The sequence below is a fragment of the Macaca mulatta genome, chromosome 5 (assembly GCF_049350105.2).
Source record: "Macaca mulatta isolate MMU2019108-1 chromosome 5, T2T-MMU8v2.0, whole genome shotgun sequence".
NCBI lineage: Eukaryota > Metazoa > Chordata > Mammalia > Primates > Cercopithecidae > Macaca > Macaca mulatta.
The window spans coordinates 1,838,716-1,863,529 of NC_133410.1; the positions used below are offsets into that span (position 1 = coordinate 1,838,716).

General features: G+C 55.9%; 1 protein-coding gene, 1 long non-coding RNA gene and 1 pseudogene across 18 annotated transcripts; 2 read left to right on the forward strand and 1 right to left on the reverse strand.

Moving 5' to 3' along the window:
* The first annotated feature begins 11 nt into the window (after window positions 1–11).
* TACC3 (transforming acidic coiled-coil containing protein 3) lies at window positions 12–24,569 on the forward strand. 16 transcript variants are annotated; one of them, XM_028848221.2, is made up of 16 exons: window positions 12–377; window positions 2,150–2,312; window positions 2,457–2,599; window positions 6,998–8,014; window positions 10,083–10,158; window positions 10,368–10,497; window positions 14,725–14,777; window positions 15,157–15,260; window positions 17,170–17,257; window positions 17,519–17,623; window positions 19,085–19,161; window positions 19,272–19,315; window positions 20,157–20,317; window positions 23,911–24,017; window positions 24,106–24,226; window positions 24,343–24,569. In XM_028848221.2, exons 2-16 carry the CDS (start codon window positions 2,151–2,153, stop codon window positions 24,406–24,408), a joined length of 2,454 nt encoding a protein of 817 aa, XP_028704054.2. In that variant the 5' UTR covers window positions 12–377; window position 2,150; the 3' UTR covers window positions 24,409–24,569. The 16 variants fall into 16 exon arrangements, with proteins under 16 accessions (XP_028704054.2, XP_077859041.1, XP_077859046.1 ...); XM_078002915.1 differs by having other exon boundaries at window positions 24–377; window positions 19,082–19,161; XM_078002920.1 differs by having other exon boundaries at window positions 24–377; window positions 20,163–20,317.
* LOC144341082 (uncharacterized) lies at window positions 18,506–20,206 on the reverse strand. The gene is made up of 2 exons (XR_013417683.1): window positions 20,051–20,206; window positions 18,506–19,947 (listed from the first exon to the last, which is right to left on the reverse strand). It is a non-coding gene; the product is annotated as an uncharacterized LOC144341082 (long non-coding RNA).
* Window positions 20,447–22,231, forward strand: LOC144341079 (uncharacterized; annotated as a pseudogene). Its single transcript, XR_013417679.1, has one exon. The product of XR_013417679.1 is annotated as an uncharacterized LOC144341079 (transcript).
* Window positions 24,570–24,814: the final 245 nt, after the last annotated feature.

Sequence of the window (24,814 nt, forward strand, 5' to 3'; positions counted from 1 at the left end):
CGCCCAGTAGCGTCAGCTGCAGAACCCGAAATTCGTGCGGCGACGGCGAGCCGGCGGTCTCAGCTTCAGACACCCCCGGCAGGCCCTCCACTCCGGAAACGGAACCGTCGGCGCACGGGGGGGCGGGGCCGGCGAGACACAGCTTCCCATTGGACCCCCACCCTCCTACGGTCCCGCCCCCGGCCGCGTGCTGATTGGCCGCGCGAAGGCAACCGTCGGCGTTTGAAACTCGGGCGCGCCGGCGGCCATCAAGGGCTGGAAGCGCGGCAGCGGCAGCAACTAGGCTCGCCCCCGGCGCGGAGCAGACGCATATCCAGACCCCTCCTTCCTGGCGGCGGCGGCGCGGGCTCAGAGCCCGGCAACGGGCGGGCAGGCAGGTAGACGAGCGTCTACACGGCACGGGGAGGCTGGGGTCCCGGGGGCGCGAGGCCGTCCCGCCCCGCCCTCGGCCCTCGCCTTCCCGCCCTGGCCGCAGCTTTCCCCGGGAAGCGTCCCCCACGGCTTCTTCCCGGGCCGCCGGGGCCCGTCCCGCGCCCTGTCATGGGACCCGGCCCTAGACCGACCACCGGGCTGGATCCCCTGGGCGGTGGCCGGGGGCGGCTAGGGCTGGGCCGAGCCCGACGGCGGAGCGGGCGCCCTGAAGTGCTTTGTTCTCTTCGACCCTCTCCTGCCTCTCGGCCGCCCACCCTGGTTCTTTGTTGGCTCCCAGCTCGCAGACCCTCTTGTGGTTCTTTGGTCCCTTCCGGCCTCCGTCCTGGTGCCAACTCCATCTGGGCCACCTGTGGCGGACACCTGGGCCCCGACCGCTTCCCCGCACCTGCTGCGCCGCTCCATCTTCCCCCGCGCCGCATCCCACTTGTGCACCAGAGTAGCATCAAAGCACCGGCCTGGGGCCGGTCCCTTCCCTGCCCAGAGCCCCTCCCGGGGCTCCATAGTCGGTAAAGGCCCCTCCTGACCAAGGCTGGGTCTGCTGCTCTCCCGCACTCCTCCAGGCCGCCGGAAGGCTTCCTCCGAGTCACTTTCTCCCTGAGTTCCAGGCTTGCGTGTCCCCCAGTGATCCAGCTGCCCTTCCCCTGCCCTGTACCCAGTTATTCAGGCCAAAAACCTAAGCGTCGTCTGTAAGTCCCATATATGCCAGTGGCCAGGCCCGGGTCTGGTCTGGCCTCTACTCCTCGGGCTGCAGAAGCGTGTGGTTTCCCTGCTTCCCTCCTGCCCTTACTTCCCTACCCACACACAGCACCACAGTGGGCTTCTCAAGCTGCAGCACCGACCTGCCCGGGCTGCCCCTCTCTCTTCTCCAGGACCCTCCCCAACTTTGCTCTTTTTCAAATCAAAGCCTTCCCAGGTCCCCCACCACCAACAGGTGCCCGTGGGGTTCCTGCCCAGGTCGACACTCGGTTCTCTCTGGCAGCCTTTCTGCCTACGTCATTCCCTAGACTGGGAACGCTGTAGACAGAAAGGGTGGCAAGTGTGTGGGTGACTGGTGTGAGGACCTGGGCGGCCCTGGAACCTGGGACTGACTGGAGGCCCTGATATGGAAGCTCCTTGGCACCTGCTGCTCAGCTCTGGGCGTCCCTTGTTCGCCTACTGTCTCCCAGCTCCTCCTCTGGGCCTTCACCCCAGCCTGGTCTTGTCCCGCTGCCTAGCCCGGTGGGAGAAAGCAGACCAGAGCCGCTGTCCTGCTTTTCTGCCCTCTGCTGCCCGGTCCTGCCTCACGCCACACGCGGAGGCCGGTGGGGAGACCGCGGCTTCCTCTGGCTCTTCTGGGTTTCTTATAGGCCAGGGCTTTCCTGTCTCCTGACTTCTGCCTGACGTGGTAATACAACAGTAGAGATTATGCGGTCTTGGTTTTTCTTTCTCACCATCTTAGCCTGAAGGCCCTTTAGCTCTTGGTCCCAGGAGGCAGCGGTGCTGCCCATGGCTCCCGGTGCCAGGCTGGAGAGTGAGTCTCTGAAGCAGGATGGGGACTCAATCGGAGGCTTTCTCTGCCCCACTTGGCAGAGGACATGTGTGGGAGGTGTGAGCTCCAGAACAATGAGCACACCTGTGCCGGAAGGGGTCGTGCTCCCTGCGGCAGCTGTCATGTCTGTGTCTGGACAACATGGTTGTGTTGCCCTCACACTGACACAAACATGTTCTGCTTTTCCAGAATGAGTCTGCAGGTCTTAAACGACAAAAATGTCAGCAGTGAAAAAAGTACAGAAAATTGCGACTTCCTGTTTTCCTCACCAGAAGTTACCGGAAGATCGTCTGTTCTTCGTGTGTCACAGAAAGAAAATGTGCCACCCAAGAACGTGGCCAAAGCTATGAAGGTAAGTGTGACCTCTACAGTGTGTGGCTAGCCAGGTTGCCCTAGGACCTGCTTTCCTGGTGACCTCTGAGCTGCAGGACACTGCTGGTGTGGCTGTAACAGCTTGAACTAATGAATGGGTGCTCTCCTCCTCACTCCACAACAGGTGACTTTTCAGACACCTCTGCGGGATCCACAGACGCACAGGATTCTAAGTCCTAGCATGGCCAGCAAACTTGAGGCTCCTTTGGCTCAGGGTGATACCCTTGGACTGGAAAACTGTCACCCGGTGTGGACTCAGAAAGAGAAGTAAGTGTTCATGCTACTGGACATGCTGGAGCTTCACCCTCTCTGTCCGATGGCTCTTGCAGAAACGTGCTGTCCTGTTCTGTCAGGCCTTGGCTGGAATTTTTTTTTTTTTTTTTTTTTGAGATGGAGTCTTGCTCTGTTGCCCAGGCTGGAGTGCAGTGGCACTATGTCCACTTACTGTAAACTCTACCCACCCCAGGTTCATGCCATTCTCCTGCCTCAGGCTCCCCGAGTAGCTGGGACTACAGGCACCCGCCACCACGCCCGGCTAATTTTTTTGTATTTTTTAGTAGAGACGGGGTTTCACCGTGTTAGCCAGGATGGTCTCGATCGCCTGACCTTGCGATCCACCCGCCTCAGCCTCCCAAAGTGCTGGGATTACAGGCGTGAGCCACCGCGCCCGGCCGGCCTGGCTGGATTTCTCCTGAAATCTGCACTGAGTGTATGCAGCATGTGGCCAGTTCACTAACAGAAAAGTCGACCATCAGATACTTGGATAACTTAATACTTCACTCCCCCCCACCAGTTCACTAACAGAAAAGTCGACCATCAGATACTTGGATAACTTAATACTTCACTCCCCCCCACCAGTTCACTAACAGAAAAGTCGACCATCAGATACTTGGGTAACTTAATACTTCACTCCCCCCCACCCCAGAGATGGAGTTTTGCTCTTGTTGCCCAGGCTGGAGTGCAGTGACACGATCTCTGCTCACTGCAACCTCCGCCTCCCATGTCCAAGCGATTCTCCCACCCCAACCTCCCCAGTAGCTGGGATTACAGGTGCCCACCAACACCTGACTAATTTTTGTATTTTTAGCAGAGATGAGGTTTCTTCATGTTGGCCAGGCTGGTCTCGAACTCCTGACCTCAGGTGGTCCACCTGCCTCAGCCTCCCAAAGTGCTGGGATTACAGGCATAAGCCATCGCGCCCAGCCCATACTTCACATTTTTGCTGGGCTTTTGCCAACCAATTGGCTTCGATCTTTGCTCCTCTAATTTGATGAAATGTCTTGGCCCCATCTCCAGGAAGGCAATCCATAGTTTCATTTATCTTGAATTCCGCCCACCCTATTAGGACTTGGAAAGAGCAGATGGACTTGTAGGCAAAGAAACCATGTTGTGTGATCCACCCCTCAGAGTGTGCATGGTTGGAGGGCTCTGCCAGGCGCTGGGTGTTGGGTTAGGCTTGGCATTGGCAGTCTGCTGTCCGACCTGATGCTTAACTGCAAGCGGATGGCAAGGCGGTGTCTGTCTTTGCCTGGAAAGGGAGGACCCTGGAAGCAGCTCTTTACTCTGTGGCTGAACTAATCGGTCTGGGCACCTAGGAACACCTCATCTGCATCCAGGGTGGGAAGGGACCCCAGAGGCATGATTTTCTGCTGGTTTTTGCTGATGTAACTGTTGTTGCTGTTTTGAGACAGGGTCTCGCTTTGTCACCCGGGGTGGAGTGCCATGGTGCCATCACAGCTCACCGCAACTTTCACCTCCTGGGCTCAAGCAGTCCTCCCACCTTGGCTTCCTTAGAAGCTGGGACTACAGTTGTGAGCCACCATGCCCGGCCAATTTTTTTTTTTTTTTTTTTTAAAGACGGAATTTTTCTTGTTGCCCAGGCTGGAGTGCAATGGCGCGATCTCAGCTCACCACAACCTCCATCTCCCGGGTTCAAACGATTCTCCTGCCTCAGCCTCCCGAGTAACTGGGATTACAGGCATGCACCACCACGCCCAGCTAATTTTTTGTATTTTTAGTAGAGACAGGGTTTCTGCATGTTGGTCAGGCTGGTCTCAAACTCCCGACCTCAAGTGGTCTGCCCGCCTCGGCCTTCTAAAGTGCTGGGATTACAGGCATGAGCCACCACGCCCGACTGGCCCAAAACTTTTAAACAGATTTTAGGTGTGCGAAGAAGAGCATAAGGAACACAATACCACTAATGCTTCTCACTCCCTGAGATAAAATGTCACCAGTAAGTGCAGGCAGCATTTCCTATGTCCTTCTCTGGGCCCTGGGCCTGTCTCCCCTCCACCCCTCCAGCCTGAATTTGCAGTTCTTGCTATATCTGCTTGCTACTTTTCAAGTTGGATTTTGCCCCTTTTGAAATTTGGTCAAACAAAGTGAGAATGAATCAGACATTGGTTCACAACGACCCCAAGCAGGAGGGGAGGACCAGGAGCAGAGAAGTCGTCTCCCAGCTGCCATGGGTGTGATCCGTCCCAGAGCCACAGATGCCCTTGCCTCTGCCCTATGCCTCCAGGGCCACCCAGCAGCCTCCATAGGGCAGAGGGTGTAAAGGAGCTAGGAGGGGCTTGGGAGGGTGGCCCTGTGGGGCTGCAGCCAGAGTGACTCTGAGCTCGTGGCTTGGGCTCGTGGCTGTCATCTCCCTTCTGGAATTCTGCTTTGGCCCAGCTGGTGGTTGCTGTGGTGCTCCCACGTCAGTGGGATGAGACCAAGAGCAGCCGCTGTGTGCAGCTGCCCACGTATCATTCCAAGGACAGCTGAGTAGCCGCCTGGGAGGGCAACGCCACCCTGAGGTGGCAGCTGGGCAGCAGAGGAGTTGTGAACAGTCCGACAGGTCCCTAACCCTCAGTTTCTCAGTTTTGACATCTTCAAACTTAGAGAAGAGTTGGAAGAGAAGGGCAGGTAACAGGGGCCCCTTATCTGAGGCACTGGCACATGACCCTGCATCTTCTGAGGGACCTGAAGGCCGGGGAACAAGTGATGCAGCGTTTGTGCTCTCTGTGTTGTAGTTGAGCCCCAGCCATCCCAACAGCCGCCTCTTCTGTCAGGGCCCTATGCCCTGCAGTCCCACATTGTGAGCAGGGAGTGCCCTGGGAATGGTGGGCCCCTGGGAAGGTGTTCTCTGCACCCATGGCGCTCCACTGTGGCAGGCGGGTGCTGCGCCAGTGTGGCCACAATCCAGGGAGGTGTTGCAGAGGCCACTCAGGCCCTTCTGTGCCTGAAGGTGGCATCGTGCACCTCAACCTTGTCCTTCAGTGAAGGCTGTGACTGGCCTTGGCCCTGGCCACAGCACTGCCAGTTCCCTACCTGAAGGGGAAAGCAGATCCGTGCAGAAAACCTTTGTTTACCACGCCCCTGCTGGCTGTCCGGGGCCTGCACGTCCCCAGGGCTGATCTGTGGGCATGTCCTTGGGGGAGGTTTAAGCCAGAGGACAGTGTTGACTGAGCTTTCTTGTTTTGCTTATAGCTGATGTTTTCACACAGACTAAAGTGTCATCAGAATGCTGTCAGGTCCCTTAATGTTAGAATTCAGGGTCATTAAGATGGTGCACACCCTTCGGTGATTAGGAGAAACACAGGTGGAAATAGTGATCTTTTAACTTACAGGCCCACAGCAGGCTGGAGGCCACACGGAGGACTGGGGCAGGCCCTGGAGCACAGGCAGGGGACAGCTGAGAGGGTGGCAGCCAGCCTCGTCTATCAGGGAGTAGGGTGGGGTCACTGTATGCTGGTGGGCAGGCGCTTGAATGGATTTTTTACAGGAAGTGGTGGATGTCGGTCACCGTGGCTCCTGCCTGTAATCCTAGCACTTTGGGATGCTGAGGTGGGTGGATCACCTAAGGTCGGGAGTTCTAGACCAGCCTGGTCAACATGGTGAAAACTTGTCTTTACTAAAAATACAAAGCAAAATTAGCCGGGCATGGTGGCGGGCACCTGTAGTCCCAGCTACTTGGGAAGCTGAGGCAGGAGAATCGCTTGAACCCCAGAGGCAGAGGTTGCAGTGAGCCGAGATCATGCCATTGCACTCCAGCCTTGGCAACAGAGCAAAAATTCATCTCAAAAAATAAATAAATAAATAAAAATAAAGGAAGCAGTGGGAAATTGAGGAGCCCAGTCTACCAGGTGGGAGAGGTGCCTCTAAGCTGCTTTCTCTGGCATCAGCTTGAGGCATTTGGGTGTGGTGTCCCACATCTGACCCCCCAGGCAGCAGCCTGTGCTGCATCCTTGCTGTGGTGCCTGGGTGCAGACTTTGTGCATGATGACGAGTGCTGTTTGGGTGGCAGAGGCTGCTGGAGAACTCTGGGTCCAGCACTTGCCAAAGTGCATGATGAGCACAATTAAACAGGCAAGCAGCCCACAGGCACCCCTGCAAGTTGGAACCCCATGCATAGCCAACCCCAAGAAATGGGGCGGAGGCGGGGGTCAGCGAGGACGTCACGTGGCTGTGTCCATCTGTTCCACAGGGAGTTGGTCCCTGGGAGGACAGGAAGGAACCACATTGAGGAACTAGGGTGGGGGGTGGAGAATGGGAAGCTGTGCCAAGGGTGACTCAGCCCTGCTTCTGGTGTGAGAGAGTTAAACCTGTGTTGAGAATGGATGCCGAGGCCACCTAACCTCACAAGTACTCACTGCTTCACGTTGACTAAGTCTGTTTTAAAAGCCAACAGCTCATCAAGGAAGTGGATGCCAAAACTACTCATGGAATTCTACAGAAACCAGTGGAGGCTGACGCCAACCTCCTGGGGGATGCAAGCCCAGCCTTTGGGAGTGGCAGCGCCAGCGAGCCTGGCCCGGGTGCCCTGGCTGACCTGGACTGCTCAAGTTCTTCCCAGAGCCCAGGAAGTTCTGAGAACCAAATGGTGTCTCCAGAAAAAGTGTCTGGCAGCCCTGAACAAGCCTTGGAGGAAAATATTAGTTCCTATTCCTTAGACAGAAAAATGACACCCACCTTTGAGACCCTAGAAGACCCTTCCAGGACAGAGTCCCAGCACAAAGCAGAGACTCCACACAGAGCCAAGGAAGAATGCCGGCATGGTGGGGTCTCTGCTCCCACAGCAGGGGCCACTTCGCCTCCTAGTGTGATCCCTGAGGAAGCCTGTGGAGGAGCACCCCTGGGGGGTCTGCCTGGTGAGGCCCTGGCCTGCCCTGTGGGTATGGGCACCCCCGTGCCAGCAGATGACACTCAGGCCCTTCCCTGTGCACACACTTCTTGTCCTGAGAGCACAGCCCCGACCAGCCACCTGGTGACTGGCAGGGCCATGACCCTGAGTCTTCAGGAAGAAGCAGCTGTGGACCAAATGGCCAGCTCCTCGAGGAGCGGACCCATAAAACTAGAATTTGATTTATCTGATGGTGCCACCAGCAAAAGGGCAGCCCCACCAAGGAGACTGGGAGAGAGATCTGGCCTCAAGCCTCCCTTGAGGAGAGCAGCAGCGAGGCAGCAAAAGGCCCTGCGGGAGGTGGAGGAGGACCCCCCCATGCCGGCTTCTCGGGGCTCTTACCACCTCGACTGGGACAAACTGGATGACCCAAACTTCAACCCATTCAGAGGTGACACCCTGTCTGGTCACAGAGAGGCCCAGCCCCCAGAAAGCCCTGAGACCAGGCTGGGCCGGCCAGCGTCTGAACAGCTGAGTGCTGGGCCTGCCACGGAGGAGCCAGGCACGTGTCTGAGCCAGTAAGTATGGGGATGGGGTGGGGAGTGTGGTGTGGGGCAGCTGCCCCGCAGTGTGTGTGTGGTCAAGGACCCAGAGGTGTCATCAGATACTCCTTTGAGGGCCGGGCGCGGTGGCTCAAGCCTGTAATCCCAGCAGTTTGGGAGGCCGAGACGGGCGGATCACGAGGTCGGGAGATCGAGACCATCCTGGCTAACATGGTGAAACCCCGTCTCTTCTAAAAAATACAAAAAAAAACTAGCCGGGCGAGGTGGCGGGCGCCTGTAGTCCCAGCTACTCGGGAGGCTGAGGCAGGAGAATGGCGTAAACCCGGGAGGCGGAGCTTGCAGTGAGCTGAGATGCGGCCACTGCACTCCAGCCTGGGCGGCAGAGCGAGACTCCGTCTCAAAAAAAAAAAAAAAAAGATACTCCTTTGAGGCCGGGTGGGCTCCCCTTGAGAAGGGGCCTCTGGGCAAAAACAGGGCTCAGGTGGATCCCAGCTGAGGGTTCTTGGCCTTGCCTTGGCGCCATGCATCTCTTTAGTGCTCCCAGCCTAAGGAGGGATCCAATAAGGGTGGGCTTAGGCCAGAAGCCAAATGCGGCCAACCTTGGGCAGGACCCTGTCCCCCAGTCATGTCCCTCCTCAGGTGAACTTGACTTGGGCATGTAACTCCAAAAGCCAGGCAAAGCCTGTTACTGCCTGGGGTGGCGTCTACTGCTTGCTGGAGTCTTGGCCGTAGGTCTGCTGCCTCCTGGCTGAATGGTCTTAGGCTGCATCCCCTAGAGTTGCTCAGTGGGAGATTGTCCTGCCTGTAGGGTCCAACCCTACTGGGTCTGTGGGTTTTTTCTCCTCATGTGCGGAGACGAGAGATCATAGAAATAAAGACACAAGGAAAAGAGATAGAAGAAAAGACAGCTGGGCCCGGGGGATCACTACCACCAAGGCATGGAGACTGTAATGGCCCCGAATGCCTGGCTGAGCTGTTATTTATTGGATACAAGGCAAGGGGACAGGGTAAGGAATGTGAGCCATCTCCAGTGATAGGTAACGTCACGTGAGTCACGTGTCCACCAGGCCTTTCCCTGTTTGGCAGCCGAGTTGGGGAGAGAGAGAGGACAGCTTAACGCCATTATTTCTTCTATGCATTTCAAAGACTTTAGTACTTTCACTAATTCTGCTACTGTTCTCTAGAAGCTCTAGAAGGCGTACAGAGCAGAACGTGAAAGTGAAACAGGAGCATGACCACTGAAGCACAGCATCACAGGGAGGACGAGGCCTCCGGATGGCTGTGGACAGGCTTGACTCATGTCAGGCCTTTCATAATAGGTGGTGGAGCAGAGTCTTCTCTAACTCCCCCAGGGAAAGGGAGACTCCCTTTCTCAGTCTGCTAAGTAACAGGTGCCTTCCCCGGGCACTGACGCTACCGCTAGACCAAGGAGCCCTCTAGTGGCCATGTCCGGGCGTGACAGAGGCTCACACTCTTGTCTTCTGGTCTCTTCTCACCGTGTCCCTTCAGCTCCTACCTCTGTATGGCCTGGTTTGTCCTAGGTTATAATTGTAGAACAGAGATTATTATAACATTGGAATAAAGAGTACTGCTACAAACTAATGGTTAATGATATTCATATATAATCGTATCTATCATCTATTTCTAGCATAACTTCTTATTTTATCTATTTATTATACTGGAACAGCTTGTGCCCTCAGTCTCTTGCCTTGGCACCTCGGGTGGCTTGCTGCCCACACCTGCCCCAGCCTCCACACCTGAAGCCTTTTGTCAGTTTCACAGTGAAAGGGATGTGCTCATCCTTGTGGTTCCCTTGGGCTGCGTTGTGCTGACTTTAGGGCTCGCAGCCTGCTTCCTCCAGAGCTGGCAGGCAGGTTGTGTGTTTTCCTGCTGGGTGAGGTTGGTGAGGCTGCTCTGTGGCCAGGTCGCTTGGGGCAGCCGCATGCCTGGTGCACTCTAGCTGAGTGTTCATGTAGCCGGCACAGCAGTACAGGGAAAGGCAGTGGCAGCTCGGTGCTGGAGCAGGGGACGCCGGGGTTATGGGGTGTGGGGCATGGACCTTTTGCTGACTCTGTCTCCCCAGGCAGCTGCATTCAGCCTCAGCGGAGGACACACCTGTGGTGCAGCTGACAGCTGAGACCCCAAGAGCAGAGAGCAAGGTAAGGGGTGCCTGTGTGGGTGCCTGTGCTCCTGGCCTGGTTGTGTAGAAGAGTAGCAGGCAGTGGAAGCCCCCAGCGATCTTGGGTGATGGGGTGGGATGTCCCGCTCCCTCTCCCCCAAGTCTACTTCGACAAGGTTGTGGGGAGGCAAAGCTACACCCCAAGTACCTTGACTGCACTGCACAGGGTGACTCTGCCCGTTCCTCCAGGAGGGAGCCTTGAACTCTGCCAGCATCTCGCTTCCCACAAGCTGTCCGGGCAGTGAGCCAGTGCCCACCCATCAGCAGGGGCAGCCTGCCTTCGAGCTGAAAGAGGAGAGCTTCAGAGACCCCGCTGAGGGTATGTTGCCTGGCACAGACGTCACACGCAGTCTGCCTGGAGGGGGCCCCGTGAGCACTTGGGCAGCTTGATGTACCTGCGTCATCAGCAGATGTTCATTCTGCAGGCTGTTCGGTCTTTCAACTTTGAATGACTCATGCACAAATTTCTGGTTTGTCAAAACTTAGACACTGTTAGGAGAACAGGGCTTCTACCTTTAACATAAAAGACTTCTAGAAATGGAAATTGTAGACTCAGGAAAATGAGCAAAAGAGGTGAACAAGGCAGGGCACGGATGACATACAAATGCAGAGTCAACAACTGGGCACTCGATCATCAGAAATACTGCTTGAAACAACCTTTTTTTTTTTTTTTTTTTTTTTTGAGAGTCTTGCTCTGTTATCCAGGCTGGAATGCAGTTGCGCAATCTCGGTTCAATGCAACCTCCATTTCCCAGGTTCAAGAGATTCTCCTGCTCAGCCTCCCAAGTAGCTGGGATTACAAGCATGTGCCACCATGTCCAGCTAATTTTTGTACTTCTGGTAGAGACGGGGTTTCACCATGTTGGCCAGGCTGGTCTCAAACTCCTGACCTCAAGTGATCCACCTGCCTCGGCCTCCCAAAGTGCTGGGATTGCAGGCATAAGCCACCACACCTGGCCCAAAACCCCGTGATAATGAAATGTGAAGCCTAAACCTTAGACACCAGGCTGCAGTTAAATATGGTTTGTCTGTAAGATTGGAGGTGGAACAGTTCTTAAATTAAAGTGCATTTGGTAGGAATTGATGGCTGAGTTATTCTAAAGGACACAGCCACCTGGGTAAGATCTTATTTTGGAGAACTGAAAGCCCAGGCACACAGCAGACGAGTGGCATGTAGGGTTTGTCACTGACAGGATGGTTGTGGGCCTCCACCACGTGGGGATATCGGCTCAGCTGGGGTGGGCCTGTCACACTCACGTGGGATCCGTGGAATCACACAGCGTGGCCTTCTGTGTCCGGCATCTCCCTCGGGGAGGTGTGTTTTCGAGTCCCGGCTGTGCTGGAGCAGGTGTGGGTGCTCCTGTCCTTGCCGTGGCGGCTTGGCTTCATGTTGTCTTGATCCATTTGTTCATGGATTTGCTGGTTTCTGCTTTTTACCTGTCAGGAGTAGTACTGCCACGAATGTTCAGGTGTAAGTTCTATGTGGACGTATACTTCCATTTCTCCTGGATAGATACCTAGGAGTGGAGTCACTGGTCACAGTAACTCTGCTCACCTTTTAGCTGCCAGGTGGCCTTCCAGAGTGGCTGGAGCATTTCCCATTCCCACCAGCGGTTAGAGGAGAGCTCCGGTTTCTCCACATCCTCACCAGCACTGCCTGTCTGTCTTGTTGATCCTGGACTTCCAGTGGTGGGAAGTGGATCTGGCTGTGGTTTTGATTTGCAGTTCCTGGGTGGCTCTTGGACAAGTGTCTTTTGTTTTTTTTTTTGAGACGGAGTCTCGCTCTGTCACCCAGTCTGGAGTGCAGTGGTGCAGTCTCGGCTCACTGCAAGCTCCGCCTCCCAGGTTCACACCATTCTCCTGCCTCAGCCTCCCGAGTAGCTGGGACTACAGGCGCCGCCACCACGCCCGGCTAGTTTTTTGTATTTTTTTAGTGAAGACCAAGGAGCGGGGGTGGGTTTCACCATGTTAGCCAAGATGGTCTCTATCTCCCGACCTCATGATCCGCCTGCCTCAGCCTCCCAAAGTGCTGGGATTACAGGTGTGAGCCACCGCGCCCGGCCAACGAGCGTCTTTTTGTGCCCTTGGATATCTTCTTTGGGAAAGTGTCTGTTGAGATCCTTTGCCCGTTGAGCCACTTATGTTTTTATTACTGAGTTTTAAGAGTTAAATCCCTTTCATTCAAGAAGTGAAGGAAAGGAAAAAATAAAAAGTCCCTGGCCGGGCGCGGTGGCTCAAGCCTGTAATCCCAGCACTTTGGGAGGCCGAGACGGGCGGATCACGAGGTCAGGAGATCAAGACCATCCTGGCTAACACGGTGAAACCCCGTCTCTACTAAAAAATACAAAAACCTAGCTGGGCGAGGTGGCAGGCGCCTGTAGTCCCAGCTACTCGGGAGGCTGAGGCAGGAGAATGGCGTAAACTTGGGCGGCGGAGCTTGCAGTGAGCTGAGATTCGGCCACTGCACTCCAGCTTGGGCGACAGAGCAAGACTCCGTCTCAAAAAAAATAAAATAAAATAAAATAAAATAAAATAAATAAAAAATAAAAAGTCCCTTATCAGATGATGTTTCAAAGTACTGGCTTTTGGCCAGGCACAGGGGCCCATACTTGTAATCTCAGCATTTTGCAAGGCCGAGGCAGGAGGATTGTTTGAGCCCTGTGGTTTGAGACTAACCTGGGCAACATGGCAAGACCTCATCTCTACGAAAAAAGATTTTTTTTTAATTACCTGGGCATGGTGGCATACACCTATAGTCCCAGCTGCTGGGGAAGCTGAGGTGGGAGGCTCGCTTGAGCCAGGAGGTCAAGGCTGCAGTGAGCCATGATTGCACTACTGCACTCCAGTCTGGACGACAGACAGCAAGACCCCTATCTGAAGGAAAGAAAAAAAAAGGCAGAAATGAAAATTGACAACAAAGCCGGGCACGGTGGCTCACGCTTGTAATCCCAGCACTTTGGGAGGCTGAGGCGGGCGAATTACCGGAGATCAAGAGTTCGAGACTAGCCTGGCCAATGTGGTGAAACCTCGTCTCTACTAAAAATACAAAAATTAGCTGGGTGTGTTGGCACATGCCTGTAATCCCAGCTACTCAGGAGGCTGAGGCAGAAGAATCACTTGAACCCAGGAAGCTGAGGTTGCGGTGAGCCAAGATTGCGCCATTGCACTCCAGCCTGGGCAACAGAGTGAGACTCTGTCTCAAAAAAAAAAAAAAAGAAAACTGAAAGGCCATAGCAGAGAAGGACCTACAAGTCTTTGCTAGACTAAATAATTGGCAACAGTTTTTTAGTTTAATTGAGAAAAGGAGAAAATGAGCAAATACTACTAGGCATGAAGAGAGGGACAAAGCTAGAGATGCCCCAGCCTGGATCTCAGCCGGACCGAGGCCCTGTCTTAAAATGCTGGTTTGGTTTGTTTTTTTTCCGAGACTGAGTCTTGCTCTGTCACCCGGGCTGGAGTGCAGTGGCACAATCTCAGCTCATTGCAACCTCTGCCTCCCGGGTTCAAGCGATTCTCCTGCCTCAGCTTCCCGAGTAGTTGGGATTACAGGCTCATGCCACTAGGCCCAGCTAATTTTTATATTTTTAGTAGAGACAGGGTTTCCCCATGTTGGCCAGGCTGGTCTCAAACTTCTGACCTCAGGTGATCCACCTGCCTTGGCCTCCCACAGTGCTGGGATTACAGACGTGAGCTACTGTGCTCAGCCACAGTTTAAGAGTTTTATAGTTTTAAAGGCCGAGACCAGAGGAGCACTTGAAGTCAGGAATTCCAGACCAGCCCTGGCAGCATAGCAAGACGACTCCTCTACCAAAAAAAAAAAAAAATGATAGTTTTAACTCTCACAGTTAGGGTTTTGATCCATTTTGAGTTAATCTTTGTATATGGTATGAGGCACCTTTCCTTTTTTCTTTTTTTTGAAACAGAGTTTTCCCTCCGTTGCCTAAGTTGGAGTGCAGTGGCATAATCTCAGCTCACTGCAGCCTCCACCTCGCAGGCGCAAGCAGTTCTCCTGCCTCAGCCTCCCTGTAATAGGCGTGCACCACTGTACCTAGCTAATTTTTGTATTTTTTTGTAGAGACAAGGTTTTGCCCTGTTGGACTCCTGAGCTCAAGTAATCCACTTGCCTCAGCCTCCACCCTTAGTTTTAACCATAAGTTATGTTATCAAAAATTAAAAGACTTGTCTAGCATAATTGTAAAGACTAATAGTTCTCAACCAGAGCAGTTTTGCCCCGCCTTCCTCCAGATGTTTGTGGTTGTCTCACCTGGGGGTGCTGCTGGCCGGGAGTGGGTGGAGGCCGGGGATGCTGCTCAGCACCCTGCGGTGCCCAGGAGACTCCTGCCACAGAGAGCAGTCAGGCCTCGGGCATCAACACCTGCAAGGTAGGAAATCCTGCTGTGCCACAGAGGGCCTCGGCCCCAGGTCTCCATGAGACACTGCTGGCTGGAATGATCCCGCCCTACTGAGTGCTGAGGGAGACACCAGCCCGCGGCTCTTAGGGCCCTGGTGAGGGGCGGTGGCGGCGGCATGACTCACTCCCTCTCAGTTCTAGGCATGGGCGCAGAGGTGGATTACCTGGAGCAGTTTGGAACTTCCTCGGTAGGTACCAGGCACTTACGCGACGCCTCACCCGCACAGTGTCCGCGAGCAGCCGTAGCAGGTCTTTACCCCAGGGCGTCCCTTGGTGCCCACGTCCCCCCAGCTGCACACAGGCCCAGGCATCATGGCGGGTTCTGAATCCAGGCCCCTCTGCAGCACCTCCTCTAAGTGGCGTCCTGTGGCAGGGCTCTAGGGCTCTCTACCTGGCGCTTAGTCCAGAATGAAACCCCGACATGCTGTGCTGCTGGGAATGGCGGTGCCTCGGGCAGGGTTGCGGGTGACCAGAGGTGGGAGTGTGTGTGTGACCTCCCTGGCCCTCAGCCCCCCTGTGTGTGTTTGGATGGCAGTCAGACCTGATCACTTGCCCTCTTGTCCCCAGTTTAAGGAGTCGGCCTTGAGGAAGCAGTCCTTGTACCTCAAGTTCGACCCCCTGCTGAGGGACAGTCCTCGTAGACCAGTGCCCGTGGCCGTGGAGACCAGCAGGTACGCGCGCCAGCCCTCCCCCACGCGTGGAGCCTTGAGTGTGGGAAGACTGCAGGCTGTTCCTAGGTGTGTGTCTGCACAGAGGCTTCTAGACCAGGGGGAGATGATCTGAACTAGAAAGGAGTTGTTGGGAGGGTGGGCAGGGCAGCAAGCCCAGAGCAGTCTTGTGTGGCTGGCAGGAGCAACGGCAGCCTACCCCCCAGTCACAGGGCTGCTGCCTTGCTGGTTACAGCCACCATTCTAGGTGGATTAAAGATCTAAACTTAAATCTTTTAAAAGTAGTTCCTCTAAAATAGGTCAGCAGGCCAGACGCGGTGGCTCACGCCTGTAATCCCAGCACTTTGGGAGGCTGAGGTGGATTGCCTCAGCTCAGGAGTTTGCCACCAGCCTGGGCAACATGTTAAAACCCCGTCTCTACTAAAATACAAAAATTAGCTGGGCATGGCAGCATGCACCTGTAGTCTCCGCTACTTGGGAGGCTGAGGCAGGATAATTGCTTGAACCCAGGAGGCGGAGGTTGCAGTGAGCCGAGATTGCGCCACTGCACTCCAACCTGGGTGACAGAGAAAGACTCCATCTCCAAAAAAAACAAAAAAAACCCCGGCCGGGCGCGGTGGCTCAAGCCTGTAATCCCAGCACTTTGGGAGGCCGAGACTGGCGGATCACGAGGTCAGGAGATCGAGACCATCCTGGCTAACATAGTGAAACCCGGGAGGTGGAGCTTGCGGTGAGCCGAGATCTGGCCACTGCACTCCAGCCTGGGCGACAGAGCGAGACTCTGTCTCAAAAAAAAAAAGCAAGAAACAGAGGTCAGCAAACTGTCCCCTGTGGGCCAGACTTGGCCACTGCCTGTTTGTGTAAATAAAGTTTTATCGGCCGGGCGCGGTGGCTCAAGCCTGTAATCCCAGCACTTTGGGAGGCCGAGACGGGCGGATCACGAGGTCAGGAAATCGAGACCATCCTGGCTAACACGGTGAAACCCTGTCTCTACTAAAAAATACAAAAAACTAGCCGGGCGAGATGGCGGGCGCCTGTAGTCCCAGTTACTCGGGAGGCTGAGGCAGGAGAATGGCGGGAACCCGGGAGGCGGAGCTTGCAGTGAGCTGAGATCCGGCCACAACAGCACTCCAGCCTGGGCTACAGAGCGAGACTCCATCTCAAAAAAAAAAAAAAAAAAAAAAGTTTTATCACAGAGCCATGCCCGTTCCTTTGCAAATTGTGGCAACTTTCACACTATAAAGGCAGAACTGAGTAGTGTGACAGAGGCTGTGTAGCTTTCAAATCCCAACACATGGCCGGGCACAGTGGCTCACGCCTGTAATCGCGCCCTTTGGGAGGCCCTGGCGGGCGGATCACTGGAGGTCAGGAGTTCGAGACCAGCCTGGCTAACGTAGTGAAACCCCATCTCTACTGAAAATACAAAAATTAGCCAGGCGACGTGGTGGGCACCTGTAATCCCAGCTACTTGAGAAGCTGAGGCAGGAGAATCCCTTGAGCCTGGGAGGCAGAGGCTGTGGTGAGCCGAGATCATGCCACTGCACTCCAATCTGGGGGACAGAGTGAGACCCTGTCTCAAAAGAAGGAAAAAAAAAAAGCGAGCCTCTGAGCTGCGAGCAGCCCCCGATGAGGCAGCACCAGCTCCACTCAGCCTGCAGTGGGTAACGAAGTGTCGCCGTGCTCTCCGGAAGGACGAGCAGCCACGTGGGACAGGCAGGTGAGGGAAGGGGGCATGGGGCAGCAGAGAGGCCAGGCCTGCTGGATGCAGGTCTGTGTTTTCTACCGCTACCCTGACTTGAGTGGTTTTAAACTAAAAAGCAAAGAGCCTGGTTAGCTTGTCCACATGGTCCTCTGTGTCCTACTCAATACTGGGAGGACTTGAGTGACTGAGGCTGCCTCTGCTTGGTGGCAGCATGCATGGTGCAAATGAGCCTCCCTCAGGAAGTCCGCGGGAAGCCAAGCTTGTGGAGTTCGATTTCTTGGGAGCACTGGACATTCCTGTAAGTCCTTCAGTCCTTCTTGAACTGTCTTGTCTGTGGTTTGAGGGAAGGAGTTGTTTTAAGGGCCTATGTTTTCTATTCCTGGGGATCTGAAGCCTTTGGCTCCATCGGGGGCATGGAGCCACGGTGCTGTCTCAGGTCCCTCGCCACGCTGTCTGAGCCTCTTGGCCTGCGTGGGCCTTTCCTTCCCCCCCCCCACGCCAGGTCACAGGCAAGAGGCAAGGGCGAAATGGGTTCCTGGTTCATCCCCATCTCCTGCAGGTGCCAGGCCCACCTCCAGGTGTCCCCGCACCTGGGGGCCCACCCCTGTCCACCGGGCCTATAGTGGACCTGCTCCAGTACAGCCAGAAGGACCTGGATGCAGCGGTAAGGACGAAGAGAGTGGCTATTCCACAGAACCTGCAGGCCACTCTGGGGCTTGGCCAACAGTGGGCACGGGTGGGGTCCAAACAGCCTGACCAGCCATCCCTGCCATCCCTGCCCCTGCTGGTCAGGGTGGAATTGCAGAGAGCTGCCGGCCCCTGGCCTGTCACTGCTGCCCAGGTTGCTGAGGGTCCAGGCTTCCACCCAGTGTCCCCGCAGTCAGCTGCCCACCAGCAGCTTCCCCAGGACTCTGTGGCCTGGGTGCAATGCTCACCTCTGGTGGCCTTGCAGCAGTGTGTGGCACTCGCTGATGTAAACCCAAGTGTTGTCCCTTTCCTGCTGCCCTCCCACAAGTCCAGACGCATCTCCTGGCAGGTCAGGAAGCTCCATCTTCACCCGCCCCACACCTGAGGTCCCTGCCTCGTCTCCCTCCATCCTCACTGCACATGCCAGGCTTCAGCCTGTTCTAACTCCAGGCCTAAATTGTCCATAAGAGAGCTGTAGGCACGCAAAGGGGCTGGGTGTCTGCAGGCACCGCTGTGAGCTACTGCCACCAGACAGTCCCCAGGGAGGTGGGTCCCAGGGTGGCTCCGGAGGCCGGCCGGCAGGGCTGGGTTCAAGCCCCAACATCCATACCAGTGTTGCTCGCAGTGGCCCCAACTGCGATGTGATGCGGCCCTGACTCAGTTCCCCAACAACGCCCTCCCTGTGTCAGAGCCCATGCGAGGAACCCAATAGCAGGGCTGGGGACCACAGCGTGGCTGGCCCCCTCCTCTGCAGGCCTGGACTCCGGGGGCAGGTGGCCCCTGCATGTAACTTATATTAGAAATGCAAAATGCTTGTTCCCTGGTGCCACAAAGAAATAGCACTCGAATATAACTTTAATTTTCTCAGTAAGGCAGTTTTTATTTTCTGCAGAAAGCGTGCCCCTCGCAGATGGAACAGTGGCAAGAGCACACTTGAACAAGGGAGGGGAAGGGGTTCTTATTCCTGATGTAGGTAGCCCCTTCTGCTGTAGTGAGCAGAGATCGCGCCACTGCACTCCAACCTGGGCGACAGAGCGAGACTCTGTCTCAAAAAAAAAAAAAGATCTGAACATACTAACATACTGATTCTTTGAAGAGAAACTTGGGGTTCACTATATTTAACAATTAGGACCTCTGGTGTCCGCCACTGGGCTGCGGGGGTGGGTGCAGGACACACACCTGTTGGGTGCCTGCTGGTTCCACCCAGGATCACAGCCCGAAGCCCCAGGCCTCCTGCCCCCGGCAGTCGAGTGCATGTGGAGCAGGCAGCCTTGGCCTCAGCGGGTTTCCCAGGGTCCCACTAGAAGCCCTACATGGAACTGTGGCTCTGGGACATAGCTCCGGGGACCTCGGGTGTCGGCTGGCCCCATCCTGTGGGGAGGTCTTGGGAGGGTCAGTCTGGCCCACCTGCCTGCTGACTTGGGTGTGGCCCGAGCAGGTAAAGGCTACACAGGAGGAGAACCGGGAGCTGAGGAGCAGGTGTGAGGAGCTCCACGGGAAGAACCTAGAGCTGGGGTAAGGAGGCTACGCCCCCTGTCCTCCCCATCCCTGTTCCCGTGTGCATCCCCACCTGGCCTGGAACCGCTGGCCACCCAAGGCCATGGCTGTGTGCTCTCCTCCCACAGGAAAATCATGGACAGGTTCGAAGAGGTCGTGTACCAGGCCATGGGTGAGTTCCCAGGCCGCTGAGGGCACCCACCTCCAGGAGGAGCTGCCTATGCCCCACCCTGGCCCTGCCCCGTACCCTGCCTAGGGCCCCACCCTCCTGAGGCCCCTCTTCCTAACACACAAATCCCCTCAACATGGGCCCAGCTGTGGAACCACTGAGGCAAGTTGTGGGGAGATTGGTGGTAGTGAGGCTGGTGGCTCCCACAGAACCAGCACTTGTCAGGACCCAAAGTTGTGCAGATGCTGAGCTAGCAGTGGGGCTGTGGTGGGAGCAGAGCCTGTCCCGCCATGGCCTGCTCCACTCCACCCTGCCCTCACCGTGCGGCTGTGTCTAGCATCAGCTTCTGTAGGTGTCTGGCAGGACAGGAACACCGGGCCCCACCCGGCCTCCCAAAAGCTTGGGCTCCTGGAGGTGCTACTATGGGGATCTGTCTTAGGCTGAGTGTCAGCTGGGGGCAGGTGACTGCCTGGCCCTTGCAGTCCCTCCAGGACCACCACGACAGCACGACCCACAGCCTGGAGTTCGCTGTACCGGCTCCCAGGCCTCACCCTAGACTCGAGGATGTTGGGCGCCGCCTCTCTTTGGGGACCTCTGTTGCTGGGCCCTGGCCCAGGCTCCAGTTCCCTATGGATCTGATGTGGAGGAAACAGCTGTTTTCTGGGCCTTGCTTCCGGCCTAGGAAGACCCCGGGTGGAGGGGCTCATTGCCCTGCTGAGGCTCACACCCACTACCCACCTCTCCTCCTGGCACTCAAGCGCCTCGCCTCACTCCTTGGGCCGTCTCTGGCACCTAGCGTCTCGGTTGCCTCCTCATCCTGAACGTTTGTTTTTCTTTTCTCAAGAGGAAGTTCAGAAACAGAAGGAACTTGCCAAAGCTGAAATCCAGAAAGTTCTAAAAGAAAAAGACCAACTTACTACAGACCTGAATTCCATGGAGAAGTCCTTCTCCGACCTCTTCAAGCGTTTTGAGAAACAGAAGGAGGTGATCGAGGGCTACCGCAAGGTATGTTCCCGCTGCCCCGATGTCCTCACCTCGGAGGTTGATGGACTCATGGTCCAAGCCAGCGGGGCTACAAGCTGCTGTTTGCACCTTGGTCCTTGGCCAAGCCTCCCCTTGCCATGGGGGCGTGGGATGACCTGTGAATGAGACAGGGTGCAGGAGTCACAGCTGGTTTGCAAGGCAGCTGAGGGTGGTGGGAGGCAGAGTGAGCTCTGCTGTTATGTGAGAGACGACTTGGCTATGATCAAACACCTGTGAGATTTGAGACAGTGCTGGTGCACCGGGGCCTGGAGCACTTCAGAAAGGGCGTCAAACCTGGGCTGTCTAAGCGCTTGGGTCCCAAGGGTTGGGGACCCAGGGCATGCAGTATCCAAGGCAGGAGGCCCATAGAAAGGTGGTCACGGCTATGCAAGGTCACCCTGGCGTCCTCCTGGCCATAGGACTCTGAGCGCCCTCCACCTTCTGTGCTGGGCAAGGCCCGTGTGCTGCTGGAAGGAGGGATGTCTGGGCCATCCATCTGCCTGGAGCAGGCCTGGAAGGTACCTGCGAGGCCACCAGAGGGTTCTGCCCACAGCAGTAGTGTTGGAGCGGAGGTGCTCAGTGTCTCCTGTAGAGGAGCTGGACCTGTGGGTGCAGCTGGAAGAGGGCCTGTCACCATTGGTGCAAGGGGCTGGGGACACCAGATGGGTCCCCTGGGAGTCAGACTAAACTAGAACAGTGGCCCTTGCAGGGGCTGGCTCAGCCACACCTCATCTCAGTCCTGAAGTCAGGTGGGTGTCAGTGGCTGGGGCCCAGCTGCCTAAGAGAAGCAAGTCTGAATACTCTCTGGAAGAAGGTGTCTTAATGCTTTAAATTGCTGCTACAGAGTTTTAAATTAGTGTCTGGCACAGAATAACCAAGTGTGAAAGGAACAGGAAACATGAGTGAAAATCAGACCTGTTATTAGAGTGAGGCATGGTGATATACGCCTGTGGTCCTAGCTACTTGGGAGGCTGAGGTGGGGGGATCGTTTGAGTTCGGGAGGTGGAGGCTGCAGTGAGCCACAATTGTATCACTGCACTCCAGCCTGGGCAATAGACCAAGACCCCCATCTCTAAAATTAAAAAAAAAAAAAAAAAAGAAAACTGTTGATAGACCCACGGGAGCCCCAGATGTTTTAGGTGGCACCAGCAGGTAATGCCCCAGATCTGCAGGGAGCAGATGGGAAGGGCCTCGCGGCAGCAGAGTGCAGTAATCTGGCTCAGTACAGACGCTTGGAGAGGCTGCTGACTTGAGGACACAGTGGCTTTGCTGACCTTCCCTCAGGTTGGGCTGTGGTGTGAGCAGCTGCCTTGGCCTTGCCTCTCCTCGGGGTAGGCCTGTGCCTCAGCTCCCACTGGCCACCTCCCCACTTTCTCATGGAGGCTTCTTTGCACATCTAATCCCATCTCGGAGGACCCAGTGCAGAGTTTAAAGTAATTGCCTTCTGTGTTCAAAAGAGTATTGCTTCAGTAGAGACCTCGAAACTAGAAAAGAATCCCCTTTGGGAGGCCAAGACAGGCAGATCACTTGAGGTCAGGGGTTCGAGACTAGCCTGGCCAACATGGTGAAACCCCGTCTCCTAAAAATACAAAAATTGGGCTGGGCAAGGTGGTTCATGCCTGTATTCCCAGCACTTTGGGAGGCCAAGGCAGGTGGATCACCTGTCAGGAGTTCAAGACCAGCCTGACCAATATGGTGAAACCTCATTTATACTGAAAATACAAAAATTAGCTAGGTAGGCATGGTGGCATTCGCCTGTAGTCTAAGCTACTCGGGAGGCTGAGGCAGGAGAATCGTTTGAACCTGGGAGGCAGAGATTGCAGTGAGCCGATAGCGCACCATTGCACTCCAGCCTGGGCAACAGAGCAAGACTCCATCTCAAAAAAAAAAAAAAAAAAAAATTAGCGGGGCATGGTGGTGCAGGCCTGTAGTCCCAGCTCCTCAGGAGGTTGAGGCATGATCATCACTTGCACCTGGTAGGCGGAGGTTGCAGTGACCCAAGATTGCGCCGCTGCACTCCAGCCTGGGCCACAGAACGAGACTGTCTCTAAGAAACAAAAAATACGGAAAAACTAGGCCAGTTTATGCCTGTAATCCCAGCACTTTGGGAGGCCGAGGCAGGAGGACCACGAGGTCAGGAGTTCAAGACCATCCTGGCCAACATGGTGAAACCCTGTCTGTACTGAAAATACAAAAATTAGCTGGGTGTGGTGGCAGGCACCTGTAGCCCCAGCTACTCAGGAGACTGAGGCAGGAGAATTGGGAGGTGGAGGTTGCAGTGAGCCGAGATCGTGCCATTGCACTCCAGGCTGGCGACAGAGCGAGACTCAGTCTCAAAAAAAAAAAAACTAGAGAAGAACCAAATGGAAATTTCTTTTTTTTTTTTTTTTTTTTTGAGACGGAGTCTCGCTCTGTCACCCAGGCTGGAGTGCAGTGGCCGGATCTCAGCTCACTGCAAGCTCCGCCTCCCGGGTTCACGCCATTCTCCTGCCTCAGCCTCCCGAGTAGCTGGGACTACAGGCGCCCGCCACCTCGCCCGGCTAAGTTTTTGTATTTTTAGTAGAGACGGGGTTTCACTGTGTTACCCAGGATGGTCTCGATCTCCTGACCTCGTGATCCGCCCGTCTCAGCCTCCCAAAGTGCTGGGATTACAGGCTTGAGCCACCGCGCCCGGCCAAAATGGAAATTTCTAACAGGTACACAGTTAACAAAGTTAGCAGTTCAGAGGGTACAGGTGAGATGAGGGAAGCAGAGGGTGAGCTGGGAGCCAATGTGTGGACGGCAGCCCCCAGAGCCAGAGGGAGAGACGCTGCTGTGGCGGGAGGCTTGACCTGTGTCGACGTGAGAGCTTTCGGCTGCCACCTCCCAGACAGACGCTGTTGGGAATTTTCCACAGCAGAGAAACACAGGGCTGTGGGTTTATGGGAGGTGTGACCTCCGCAGGACATCGTGGGCTGCATGCTGGGTGGGTGCTCCTGGGATACAGGGCTGCAACAGAGGAGTGGGGATGGCTGGGCTGTGAGGCTGCTGGGGGCACTGCAGGAAGAGGGCAGGTGGGCTGAGCCTTCTCCAAGCAGAGGCCACTCGGGGGCCCAGGAGCCCCTCAGTTGGGGCTTCTCGGTCACTGAGCGGAAGGTGCCCCCAGAGCTGTGGGGAGCAGGCAGGTCTGGGTAACCATGTGGCTCCTGCTGGCCTCCCCTGCCTGTCCCCAAAGCACAGGGTCCATCTCCAGAGGGGGAGGGGCTGGGCTGTCAGTGGTCCCAGTTGCATCCCACTTTCCAGCAGCACTTGGTGCCAGCAGAAGCTACAGGTGTGGCAGGAGGGGGCGCAGCCGTGAGGGCACCAGGTTCAGGCCTGGCGTCTCTGAGGGTGGAGAGCCAGGGCTGTCCTGAACCTCCAGAGGGGGTGAGCTGGGAACTTGTGTGGAGGGGCTTTTTCCACAAGGAAAACAGGAGGTACTGTCTCATGACTGATGCCCCAGACAGCCTTGAGGGTCTGCAGGTCCCCAGACACCAAGCCTGGGTACTCTCCAGCAGATGGCATGGTACCCACAGCTAATGCCTGCCCCTTCCTAGAACGAAGAGTCACTGAAGAAGTGTGTGGAGGATTACCTGGCGAAGATCACCCAGGAAGGCCAGAGGTACCAAGCCCTGAAGGCGCATGCGGAGGAGAAGCTGCAGCTGTGAGTGCTGGGCGAGGCCCCCACCCTGGAGGGAGAGTCTGAGCACCTGGGCCTCAGCTCAGCCTCTGCCCTGCCCTTACCCGTCCAGGGCAAACGAGGAGATCGCCCAAGTCCGGAGCAAGGCCCAGGCGGAAGTGTTGGCCCTCCAGGCCAGCTTGAGGAAGGAGCAGATGCGGATCCAGTCGCTGGAGAAGACAGTGGAGCAGAAGGTGGGTGCGGGAAGCCCAGCTCACGGGGGCGGCTGGCAGCACCTTCTAGAAGGCCCTTGGGCCTGCCGCTCCCTCCAGGCAGGGAGAAGCCCCCGCAACTCATCTTCCTTATCCAGACTAAAGAGAATGAGGAGCTGACCAGGATCTGCGACGACCTCATCTCCAAGATGGAGAAGATCTGACCTCCCGGGTGCCGCTGTCCCGCCCCTGCTCCCGTCCGTCATCTCGTCTGATTTTCTTAGGTGTCGTGTTCTTTTTTCTGTCTTGTCTTCAACTTTTTTTTTTTTTTTTAACTAGATTGCTTTGAAAAGATGAGTAAATAAAAGTTTCCTTTCAGTTTAAACCCTGAAGCCGCTCTGGTCTTGATGAAGCAAAGGCTTCCCAGCTCTGGCCTGAGGCTGAGCCCATCTGCAGGCGCCTCCCTTTCCCTCAGAGCTGGCCACTTGGTCCCTGCCTGCCCCAGGCTCAGGCTGCCCTGCTGAGGGCAGGGACAGCCAGTGGCTGGAGGAGGCTCAGGTCTGCCCAGTCTGTCCCAGCCACCTCAGGCTGGCTACATGGTTGCGGCCTCAGGTACACACATCGAAGTCC